At 37.6% G+C, this 13126-nt stretch overlaps 1 protein-coding gene across 1 annotated transcript in view; it reads left to right on the forward strand.

The window, feature by feature from the left end:
* The first annotated feature begins 3545 nt into the window (after positions 1-3545).
* Positions 3546-13126, forward strand: part of ZPLD1 (zona pellucida like domain containing 1) — a 37305-nt gene continuing 27724 nt past the window's right edge. Inside the window, exon 1 of the mRNA XM_060099902.1 lies at positions 3546-3681. Within this exon, the coding sequence (XP_059955885.1) occupies positions 3546-3681 (136 nt within the window). The remainder of the gene's footprint in view (positions 3682-13126) is intronic.

Here is a 13126-nt window from a genome sequence, read left to right on the forward strand (position 1 = left end):
AGTCTTGTACAACATTGTTAAGCACCAAAGTAGGGTCACTGGATGCTGCACTTAGTGATGGTGGAGAAGATGGGAAATGCTTCTGCTCAGGTTCTCTAATCAGAGTTTGCTGGAGCCACAAGCATTTCAGGTCATCCCAGGGTAAACCACAGACACTGGGTTCTACCTTGTGACATGAAGCTCAACTAAGTTTTTTAAGCCAGATTGAGACTGGAGTACACATGTCTAGAATTGCACATGTCCAGGAGCTGGGGAGTCTGAGCAAACAAGACATTATGCTTTAATGAGTGTAAAGAATCTGAACACAGTCTCCAAACCCCAAGCACTCCCATTTCAGAAAAAATTTTAGAAACTGTGGCAAGTAACGTCTCCAAGCTTGCTACTACTGTGAGTTAATACTCAAGTTTTCTATGTACAGAGCAAATGTTGGAGATGGATTGAGGATGGGGAGTGTACAAGAAAATAGTTCATTAACTCCCAAAGTCTTGAAAATGCCATGAGCACTGCCAATGTTATAGGGATCAGAATGTGGATACTGCCTATACAAAAGTTGTGGTGTCCTTCAAAATTCCCCTGCTTAATGTACCATAATATGAAAACACAGACCAATACAAATAACATTATAAATATAATAATGTGATGCAACTAATCAGGGCTGTTACTAGCCCATGGGACCCCTTTGTATTATTCAGTCTAGCTCCAGAGCATGTGGCTTAGTCAAAGGAGCACAGACCCTGTCACCATCCCTCTCCACAGGATTGAGAGTGCCTTCTGTATGTCCAGATTGTGCTATGTCCTTTACATGTTTGTAGTTTATAAAGTCTTATGATCATCATCTTGGTTTTCAAATGCTAAATCTAGAAAATGCCTGAGGGGGAATTTGAATCTGTATCTGCTGATATCAAAATCAATGGATTTTCTGTTAAAGCAAGCTGCCTTCTACCTCTACCTTCTTCTTGTCGAAAAAATATTTATTCAGAGTTTTAATCTCCATGACAGAGCTCTAAGTCTTATTCAAAGTGTAGAGATATGTCTTTTGGACAACCTCAGATCTGATCTAATGTTGTAAAGCAAAGACTTTACTACTGCTATTAGTGGTCCATTTCAAGTAGCACGTGTTTCTTAGCCATTTTTGCTAAATATAGATGTGTCCAGTTTAGTCTGTAGTAATAATTCTCACTGTTTCCACAATCAGGACCTCCTCTCCCTTTTTAAAAAATAATTTTCTTCCTCACAATGCCCATATTATTGAATACATCTATTAAACAAATTGCATTCACTATGTAAGAATTTGTTTATTTTTATATGAAAAGATCTAATAAAGGGTACATGATTTTAAAAGCTAAAGAAAACTGATGATAAATGGCAACCAAAATAACATGAAATTTATTTAATAACAGATGATATTTAGGTAGCTTGTGCAGCAAGCTCTTATCAGAAAGATCTGGAGTTGAATTCTAGTCCCTCCACTTGTTTTCCATGTCACTTTAGCATCCTGAGACTTATTTTTCCTTTTCTATACATGGAGTGGTGATTCCAGTATCATCCAGTGTTTATAAGGATTTGAATGAGAGACTATAGGTAAATGATCTGGCAACACACTGCCTTCTTTGTATACAGCATCCACTCGATAAGCATTATTTTTCTCCTGTGAGACAATATAAAACTAGAAAGCCTGGGCTTCCCTGGTGGCGCAGTGGTTGGGGGTCCGCCTGCCGATGTAGGGGACGCGGGTTCGTGCCCCGGTCCGGGAGGATCCCACATGCCGTGGAGCGGCTGGGCCCGTGAGCCATGGCTGCTGGGCCTGCGCGTCCGGAGCCTGTGCTCTTCATCGGGAGAGGCCATGGTGGTGAGAGGCCCGCGTACCGCAAAAAAAAAAAAAAAAAAAAAGGAAAGAAAACTAGAAAGCCTTTTGGAATAATAAAAATAACTCACTCTTGAAAATTCCTGACTCTGAATCCCTAGGGGTGGGAGACTTCTCTAGATTGAGAGACAACAGTGTGAGTCTAGAGTCTCCAGTGCCTTCTAGGAGTTAATGGGACCCATCATGAGAAGGAAGCGGTGGGGCATTGCATCGCTGTGTGTGTGATGAGATGTACCGTTCAGACACAAGCTGCTGTCTTTCCTAAAAGTCTTCCAAAGACTCCAAAAGAGCAAAGCTGTCTTCCTCTATTTGGAGTGTCCTGAGGAGCTAGACATTGAAGGCATAGGCATGGCCAAGAGACCCCAGGGTCTGGGTCAGCCATTTGTGTGAATCTTCTGTTTCTGGAGTGTCCTAGTGGATCAGAACTAACCAGACATGTGGCTGTTCTTCCTAAAGTGACTAGGTTTGTGCCTGAGTGGTATGTTATAGTGCCTAAGGAAGGAAGCTCCTGTTTAATTAATAGTTTTTGTGTCTATTTTGGGGAGTAAACTCATGCTTTCCTTTCCCACATCCTCACCAAAGTGACTTAGTTCACCATAAACATGTTGTATTAAAATGACGATTCAAAAGCAAGACGTATTTCCTTCCTTTTGCTAAAGACTTGATTGATCATCTAAGGGCAGATCTTTAAGGACAACTAAAACATCATTTTTTTTCCCCGAGCCCAAAGCTTTAAAAATGCAATAAATTATTTGAATAAGCCATTTGCAGTTTTCTTTTCTTTTTGTTTTTTATACATAGACCAAAACCACCAACCCAAAAGATTTTTTTCCAGTGCACAAACTATGCTCTGAGAATAAGTTGGGCACTTCTGGAAGATATTTTAACTTTATCAGGACAGTAAAAGGCCATATAGGAAAAGAAAATTAAATACCAGACTGACTGGAATTTAAGTATTAAAGTCAATTTGTATTTGTTCAACACACATTGACGATTTCCGTTACACTCTCCTAAGAATTCAAGGTTTTCATACTTCTGTATCAATTATCAACCACCAATGAGCAGCCATTGGAGAAACCAGGATGTCATTCTACACGTAGTATTTTTCTGTTCTCCCTTTTGCTTTATTCCTGTGTTTCCTAGGAAAATGATATACAAACCATTGATTTTGAGAAGCAGTAGTATCCTGGAATTCCTTTGTTGAGAGGAAATTTTTCTTGACATTATTTGGTCATTGAGAGTATTGAGAATTCTCTGAAAATCAACTATTGAATGTTAAATCCCTCTGACTATGGATATTGGTACTTTAAAGTGTAGCATTGCCTCCAAATCAGTCAGTCTGCCTAGCTATGCTGTTCTAATCTGCTAAATACTTGGTTTGAGTTCTTCCTATTTATAATAAAAATCTTTCTTTTGCAACTGTTATGATTTATATCTATCTTAGTTCTTCTACTACAAAAGCCTAGCTTTGTCACGCTTGCAAACTGGAGTCAAAGAATAAAAATAATTTTGAAATATTGTAGCCAAAATCTCTGCCTCATTGTTGATGATTATTTCTGATAATCCTTAGGTCTTTAATGAGCTTTGCCTGCATGGATGTAGACAGCCTGCCTATCCAACAGTGAGTTGAGATCAGCCTCAGTCTTCCCAGCAAGTGAGAGTGAAGGCTGGTGATGTCCACATGAAAAGTAACTCTTTGCTAGGTTTTGCAATGGAACGGATATGGTTGCTATTGCTTCTAACAATTAGAGTGCTTCCAGGGTCTGCTCAGTTCAATGGCTACAATTGTGACACCAACCTCCACAGTAGATTTCCTGGTAAGTCTGAACCCAATCTTTTCTCTAATTGTATCTGGAAAGAGCGATTATGTTTGAATAGTAAATCCTTTAAATACATATGGAAAATGAGGGGGATATCTGTCTATATTAAGTGGATGTTAACAAATGGCAAATGACAAAAGACATTTTTCTGAAGTTGTAACTTATAACCACATTAACGTACAAAGTGTTCATTGTAGTTTATATTATTATAATGACTGCTCACAGATGTGAAAAATATTGGCTAATGGTTGATAAAATTGGGAGAGGCTAATGCCATTCAAAATTTGTCTAATTGAGGGCTTTTTTCTCATAAATTAATTCAGACTTTAAAAATTGCCCTTATATGCTGATAAATTTATTTAGGAAGAATACTCAGAAAATGACTGTGAAATATTATGCAATACTCAAAAAAATACTATTTCAATGAAATGTTGGTCACCACCAAAGTACACACGCCAGCTTCAGAATGCATTTCATAGCAACCCATCAATATTATGACAGACATGAGATTTTGACCATATTGATGGACGTGTCCCACAGGTTCCTAAAATCTGCACTTTGTAGAGGTAATTTAAGGTTTCACTTAAGTAGTCATCTTTTTATATCAGCTAAAGTTATAGAACCACAGTTCAATAGTTATAAAATAAGAACTAGATGATCTGAAACTACTTTTCTACTTATGTATTGCAAACTGAAATACCTTCTGCAATGTTTTACATGCTCCTGTGTTTGGAGCATGCCAGAGTAACAACACACCTGCATAGAGCAATCAGTAGGTAGTTAGGTAGTTGATGTGAAGTTTCTAATTTATTTGAGGAGAAGTAATCTGGCTTGCTCCAGAATAAAGACAAGAGTATGTAGGAATGGCTTCATGAGCCCAGACCTAGTATGAAAGTACTTGACAGGTTAAGTAAAATAAGGAGGTCAGGATGGGGAATGTCCAAAGACAAGTTTACAAAGATAAGTTAAGGCAGGGTTCTTAATGATTTTGAATACCACAAATGATAAGATTTTTTTTTTACTATGGAAGATTTCAAACATATGCAAAAGTAGAGATTAGTAAAAAAGCACTCATAGTAATCATACAGCTTCATCAGTTGTCAGCATTTATAAATTTTGTTTATCTCTCCTTCTTACTACCTCCGTCTCTGAAATATTTTAAAATAAATTCATTATTCATGTTTCATTATATATATAAGTGAAAAGAACTTTAAGAAGTCATTACACTTGTATATCTAATAAACTTAACAATAATTACTCAATATCATCTTATACTCAGCCAATTTGCCTCTAAATCCACCTGGTGCATTTGTTGACATGTTTAAGTCTGTCTTAATTTATAGAAGTCCCTTGCTTTTCTGAAATGCCATTTATCTCTTTAAATAACTTGGTAATTTGTTTCTTAGAATTCCAACACTCTGGATCTGGTTGACTGTAACTCTTATGTGTCATTTAACATGCTCCTCTTTTCCTGTATAACCTGTCAACTAATGAGAGCTAGAAGTTTGAATAAATTCAGGTTCAGTTGTTTTGGCAAGGATACTTTTTGTATTATTTGTGTAATAAAAGTGTTTTGTCTTCATTTTGTAAGCAATGAAGAGCCATTGCATCTTTTTAAACATACCTTTTTAAGGATTTGATGTGGTCACATTTTGTTTCAGAAAGCAGATGTTGGGGAAAGTATGAAGGACAGAATCAAGTTAGAAGAGACTAAAGGCAGAGAGAAATGTCACGAAGGCAGTGGCAGTGGAAGCAGTAGAAGGAGACAGTTATTAAGAGATGCAGTATTTTGTGGTGGACTCTCCAGAACTTGAGAACTGATTTGACTTGGGAAGTGAGAGAAAGAGAAGGCTAGAGATTGTTTTGAACTTAGATAACTGGATGTCGATACTGTTAACTGACGCCAAAAGTATAGGGCATTTGCATGTTTTAGAAAGGAAGTTTGGGTTCGAAAATAATGACTTTGACATGCTCTTAGAGAGTAGAGTGGCAGCCTCTACTCAGAAGTAGGAAATATGGACCTGGGTCCGAGGAGAGAGGTTGAAACCGAAAATAGCTGTGTGAGAGTTGAATCCTTGTGCAGTGAGTGAGCAATGAATGAGGGGTAGGAAAAGGAAAGTTGTGGAAATAGACTACTATTTAAATAACCCTGGTGGTGAAAGAAAGGGAGGAGTATACTGAGCCAGCAGTTTAAATGAGAAAGGAAATTTTTGGATTAGAGGACTAGAGACACCTGAGTCTACATGAGCAAAGGGTAAGTATTCAGAGACTAGGAATACTAACAAAGAAATAATTGCTGTAATGAGGAAAGAAAATATGGAAGAGATCAAAGGTACAGGTGGAGGAGTTAACCTTGGAAAAGTAGCAGCTGTTTGTTTGATTTAGGAGAGAAGAGAAATAAAAGACAGAGGCAGAGAAGTTGAGAGATGCTAATTGTGTTCATCTTCTTGGTTGAAGTGGAAGGCAGAGGCCCTCAGAGAGTGAGGGGCCAGAGGCCTGGCTGGGGCCTGGGAAGGGTAGTCAAGTCTTACCCTGTTATGGATAAAAGAGAAGGCCAGAATGTAAGAAGATTGCTCGGCAGAGAGGAACTAGCTGATGATGTATTATACTTGTAAAGGTAAATAAAACCTGTAAATAAGCCAAGGAGTGACTAGGATAGCAAAAGGCAGTATTTTTTCATATGGTAACATTTAAAAATTATGTTAAAACTTCCATTTACAATGGTGCCCACTGACCATCAGCATCAAAATCACCTGAGATAGTCGTTCAGTGTGGACTTCACTGCTTTCCCCCAGATATGTAGTGTCAGAATCTCTGAATATGGTGCTGGGAATTTGTATTTTAAACCCTGCTGATGAGTCTCCTATGCATTATGATTGAGAACAGCTGACAGTATTCTATTATTTTCTTGAATCTATTATTCCAGTTAAAAGCACAGTCATGTTTGGGGAAATATAACTAAAAACAAAATCTTCTCCCAACCCAAAAATTCCTTCCACAAGGATAGTAGAGATGAGAACACATTTATCATTGAATAAGCATTAAACCAGAATGTGATGCTCAACACAGGCAATTCATTAAAAGTTTGCAAAGACAGAAAGGAATCTCACTCTTTAACATAGTCAAGCAGAGGCAACCCATTGCATACATGTTTTCAAAATAAATAATAATCAGTCCTCAAGTAAGAGGACTCGACAGCACCATTTGTCACGTATAGTTCATCCTGAATTTATCTGGTAATTAAGGTGACCATCTGTGTTAGTGTATTAGCTTTCTCCAGAGGGAAGATAAAATTCTCATATCTTTATGAAAGGAGGTACTTTTGTGATTTGGAGCAAGGCTCCCACGAAGTGAGGCTCCCACCCTCCCCAGACTGTGAGATAAGGATACTATTTTCCTTGATGTTTACATTTCTAAGAGATGGTTCCCAAGTCCTTGAGAAAGACGTCCCTGCATCGTAAAGCTGACAAAAGTCCTATCTAGTTTTCAAAAGGATTTATATACATTTCAAGGAGAAGAGAAAGTACTTACAAGTTTTCTGATATAAATGGTCTCTTCCTTTATTTTCAACAGGGAGAATTAAACCTCTTTTTTTAAATTTGTATTTGTCCTTACACATGTTAGCACTTTTAGTACTTTTGGGCTTAGACAACAAATATCCAAACTTTCCAAATTTATACACACACACACAAATTGTTGCAATTTAAAATTTATATTTTAAAAAATCTAGAATTTAGATAAATCAAAAGTTCCATGAGAGGCTTTAAGTTTATATGGGTAGTCTTTTCAAGTAAGCCCATTTTTGCAGGTTGTTTGCAAAAGACCAGAGTGAGCAAATTAAGCCTGAAGGTTAATTGCTCACTCCCCTCTTGACCTGTGGCTTCCCTTCCACATCAGGATCACCCTTGATGTCATTAGGAGCTCCACAAGCTGCTCAGATACTAAGCAATGGGCTAGAATGAGAATGAGTCTGGCAAAAGAGAGGAGCTATCTAAATGCAAAGTAATGTTAATAATGATGAGAGTAATCATTTCACCCTATCTGGCCTTTGCTGTTTCATGACATTAGAACTATTTTCTTTAATTTCCATGCCATTTATCCTTAAGCCAAGAGAACCACCATGACCTAACTCATTTTAAATTTAAAGGGATACCATTTAATTTTAAAGGTAGTTAACTCTTGCCTATCTAAGCTAGTAGCAGGGAATAGACTAATGCCCAACTGGCATTATAATTATGCTCTTCCAAGAATAAAATGCAATCCATAGTTGACTTTTAGAGTACCAAAGAATTATTTGGCCAAAGTGAAACATACAGATAAATGCATTTGGCCTCTGCAACTAATGGATACCTCTGGAACTAGCCCCTCTTTTAGAAGATGGTATATGTAAGGGTCAGCCTAAACTTTCAAGCCTCTAAAGAAGTCTTTAATGATAAAGGCACAATCAAGGAGAGATTAGGTTAATGACACCAGAAACTTTGTGGCCTGACATTGTTTTATGGTGCACTAACCAGTCATGGGAAACTGAACGTAAGTCAATGTTTTATGACTTGTCATTTTGTATTCTATTTGAAATAGTGCTAAGAAGGAATAAATTCCATGTATAGAATGCTAAGCACATTATGTAATTCTCTCTTTTATTTCTTACAATAAACCTACAAAACTTCTTAATTTTTACTTTATGATATGGAGATTGAGGATTAGAATTTTTCTAATACTGCAAAGCTAGCAATTGTCAGAGATATAACACTAGAGCTCTTTCCATCAAACCATGATGCCTTAAAGTGAATCTTGAATACTAAGTTTAAAAAATGAGGGCTTCCCTGGTGGCGCAGTGGTTGAGAGTCCGCCTGCCGATGCAGGGAACACGGGTTCGTGCCCCGATCCAGGAACGGAGCGGCTAGGCCCGTGAGCCATGGCCGCTAAGCCTGTGCATCTGGAGCCTGTGCTCCGCAACGGAAGAGGCCACAACAGTGAGAGGCCCGCGTACCGCAAAAAAAAAAAAAAAAAAAAAAAGATTTATACCAAAAACCAAATAATCCAATTACAAATGGGCAAACAAATGAATAGACATTTTTCCAAAGAAGAAATACAGATGGACAGTAGGCACAGGAAAAGGTGCTCACTAATCCTCAAGGAAATGCAAATTAAAACCACAATGAGATGTCACCTTACACCTGTCAGAATAGCTGTCATCAAAAAGACAACAGATAAATGCTGGTGAGAATGTGGGAAAAGGGAACCCTTGTGCACTGCTGGTAGAAATGTAAATTGGTGCAGCAATTACGGAAAACAGTTTAAAGATTTCTCAAAAAAATAAAAATGAACTACCATATGATCCAGCAATTCCATTTCTGGGTATATATCTGAAGGAAGCAAAATCATTATGTCAAAGAGACATCTGTACCCTATGTTCATTGCAACATTATTTACAATAGCTGAGACATGGAAACAACCAAAGTGTTTATCAACAGATGAATGGGTTGTGAGATACACACACACACACAAAAACACACACACACAATGGAATATGATTCAACTATAAAAAAGAAGGAAATCCTGCCATTTGTGACAACATGGATGGACTGCAAATGTTATTATGCTAAGTGAAATGTCATACAGAGAAAGACAAATACTATATGATCTCATTTATATGTGGAATCTAAAAAACAAAAACAAAACTCATAGAAAATAAGAAGAGATTTGTGCTTACCAGATGCAGGGGTGGGGGCACGGGAGAATGGATCAAAGTGGTCAGAAGGTACAAACTTAACACTATAAGATAAATAAATACTGGGGATGTAATGTACAACATGATGATTATAGTTAACACTGATGTATGCTATATTTAAAATATATTAAAAGTGGCTAAGAGAGTAAATCCTCAAAGTTCTCATGACAAGGAAAACATTTTTTTCCTTTTTTTGTGTCTATATGAATGATGGATATTAATTAAGCTTATTGTGGTAATCATTTCACAATAAGTGTAAGTCAAGTCATTATGCTGTCACCTTAAACTTATATAATGCCATATGTCAATTGTATCTCAATAAAACTGAAATTTAAAAATTATGTGTAAATGGAGAATCACGATGGAAACTGCTACGTTAAAGAATTTGAAAAATCATATGGTAGGAAAATTTGTTTAGCTTTTTCAGGACCAGCTTGACTAAGGAAATTTTTTCTCTGATAATATTTATTAATATTTCAATGAGTACCAGTGTTCCCCAGGAAATAAAATAGAGAATCACCTATTTCAGTGATAGACTTCATGGGCAGGTCAAGTAAAATGAGCTGCCTGATTTTGTGTTAGGCTTTGCTTAACCATTACACTTTTCTGTGCCCAAAGACAAAGTAAGAGTGGATTATGGAATAATTATCCCAGGGAATATGTTCTGTCTCTCTGTGTAGGTAAGAAAGGCCAATTCTGCTGCCTTCCTACATAGTAGTAGTGTTTTGGTCTCCAAGCTGTGAAGAGGATGCCTACTTTCGCTTTGCAGCTGTGGCTGCAATTACTACACCACATGAGGCAGAAGAACTGATCAAGACAGCGATTGCAGATCACATCCTGATTAACCTTCAGTGATAAAGTGCAGTGGAGAGAAGAGGAATTAGTCAGCAATTTCAGTGACTGAACAATTCAGAGTTCTGAATTGTTCTTCTTTATTTTAATAACAAAAGTCTTTTATGCATGGTTTTTCATTTCCTCTACTTGTATAAGTAAAACCTATATGCTCTTTTCTGCTTGAAAAAGATGACCAAACTCTCCTAGTTCTAGCAAGTGTGAATAGAAGCCTGCAAAGTTTATCGAGGACTGCGTATGTATTTCTTTCAGCCCTGCAGACAACAGCTTGCATTTGCTAATGAGAAACTGAAGGGGAAAACTGAGGTGGTGAAGAACCTGTTCAATACAGAGGGGAAACCTGAATTCCTAATCCACTTTAAATTCTTCATCAGCTGCTGGTATTTTGGGTAGATGAAATATCAATATCACTTTTAAACTTCTTGCTCAATATTGTATAAAAACTTGAGGAGAATTAACTTTAAAAATTGTGTTAAAACAACAAATATAACATCTGTTTTCTAAGCAATTTTAAGTTTATGTAGTGCCAAATATTGCTACTCTCATTTTATAGAGATAGAAGTAGAAATAATATATAAATTACTTTTATAATCTGCTAAGATTATATAGTCTTGGAATATCTCTTGGAGTCCAGGAAATAAATGAGAGTTGACCTTCCATATCCAAGGGTTCCACATCTGTGGATTCAACCAACCTCAATGAAAATATTCAGAAAAAAAATTCCAGAAAGTTCCAAAAAGCACAACTTGAATTTGCTGCATGCCAGCAAACATTTATATAACATTTACATTGTATTTACAGCTATTTACATAACATTTACATCATATTAGGTATTATAAATAATCTAAATATGATTTAAAATATATAGGAAGATGTGCATAGGTTATATGCAAATACTGCATATGCCATTTTATGTAAGGGATTTGAGCATCCATGGATTTCTTTTAAATTTTGGTATCCAAGGGTGGTCCTGGAATCAATCCACCATGGATACTGAGGGATGAGTGTCCTGTATTTCCAAGTGAGATTTCTGTGGTACTACAAAGCAGCACAGTCTTCAGCATACAGAAAAGATTCCTCCTATTATACTGAATAGGTTTTGGTTCATACAATTAGTTTTAAACCAATGCTACCTTTAAGTGTGTATAAACCAGCCCATGGATCCAGGTGCAATCATATTCATGGGAATACCTGCGTCTGAACTGCACAGAGCCGTCAGTTGCTCACAACAGACTCACGCAGCCTCACACGTCTCCTTCAACTGTTTCGAGGAGTGCCCAGGGCCTAGTTGCCATTTGAGGTAACTGTACCGCTCCTCTGGTTATTAAACTGCTATGGTTTGTAGCATGGGGTAGAGGTGGGGAAGGAGAAGACTGACCTTCTTCCCAATTTTATTTCACACATTGCCACCTGAGCACTAAAGTAGACTCATTTGGGTTCAGTCTCACAAAGTCTTTCACAACCCTCTTTCATTGTAATTCAAACCAGTTAGTTCCTCAAAAAGGGACTCAGACACACACCCATGCCCTTTACAATTTGTTTCTCTCTCTTTCCTGTCCCTTTTTCATCCAAACCTCTCCCTCTTGTAAGCCTATTATAAATCATAGTTTGGTGGGAGTGCTTAATCCCACCTGATAGAACCCACCTAAGGATTAATTCCTGCCCAATCAAAATGTATAGTTATGACTAAGTAACTCAGTTGGTTAAGAGACTTGTGTAGGGGAGGAAAGATAATTTTCCCTCTACCCTTCTAGGTTCTTAGCTGAAGCCCCCTATAATAAAAGACAGATTAATAGGAAAAAAAATAGAAGTTTAATAACATGTTAACCTGCTATATTCATGGGTGATACCCAGGAAAACTGAGTAACTCCCTGAAATGGCCCAAGCCACTACCTTAAGTACCATCTCAAGCTAAAGACAAAAGCGATGGTGGTGGTGGGGAAGCCAGTTATGGGAGGTCATCAGGTAAATCACAGTAAACAGGAGTACGGTTGTTATGCAGATTTAGGTCTATAGCCTCCATTTGTAAGAGTTTCTGGAGGTTTAGTTTCCCTCTTCCTTCCTGGTAGAGAGAAGGAGATGCACTTACAAATGGAGATTTCCCTTATAAATGTAAATGTCTCTTTCAGAAGAGTAACTTCCATTTGTTTTCGGGGATTCTCCTATGTCTGCCATTTCTTTTTTCTTTTTTTAAAAAAAATATTTATTTATTTATTTTGTTGCATTGGGTCTTAGTTGTGGCACGTGGGCTGCTTAGTTGTGACATGCAAACTCTTGGTTGCAGAATGCATGTGGGATCTATTTTCCTGACTAGGGATTGAACCTGGGCCCCCTGCATTGGGAGTGCAGAGTCTTAACCTCTGCGCCACCAGGGAAATCCCTGCTGTTTCTTAAAAATAATCAAGTTAAGGTAATCCTTATGCCAAAGAGGCATATTTTGGGGTGGCATATCCTGCTCCCCTTCACTTGCAACATTGGCATCACCTGGGAGCTTGTGAGAAATGTAAAGGTCAGGCCCCATCCCAGATCTACTGAATCAGAATCTGCATTCTAATAAGATTTTCTGTAATGCATATTCATAAGAAGTGCTGATTGGAGCCTGGTACTCATGATGTCTTGCCAGCTTTATGTTGTTTATGCTAACCCCAACTGGCTGTCACGCACTTGCTTGCTATTAATGACAGTAAGGATTAGCAAATCCCTTGCTGTTAAGAGGAAATGATTTTAAGAATTTATTATTAATAATAAAGCAAGATAATTAATTGCCAGACTAATGCACTTAAAAAAGCTAAATACCTATGGGGCTTCCCTGGTGGCGCAGTGGTTGAGAGTCCGCCTGCTGATGCAGGGGACACGGGT

Source organism: Mesoplodon densirostris, chromosome 5 (assembly GCF_025265405.1).
Source record: "Mesoplodon densirostris isolate mMesDen1 chromosome 5, mMesDen1 primary haplotype, whole genome shotgun sequence".
Lineage (NCBI taxonomy): Eukaryota > Metazoa > Chordata > Mammalia > Artiodactyla > Ziphiidae > Mesoplodon > Mesoplodon densirostris.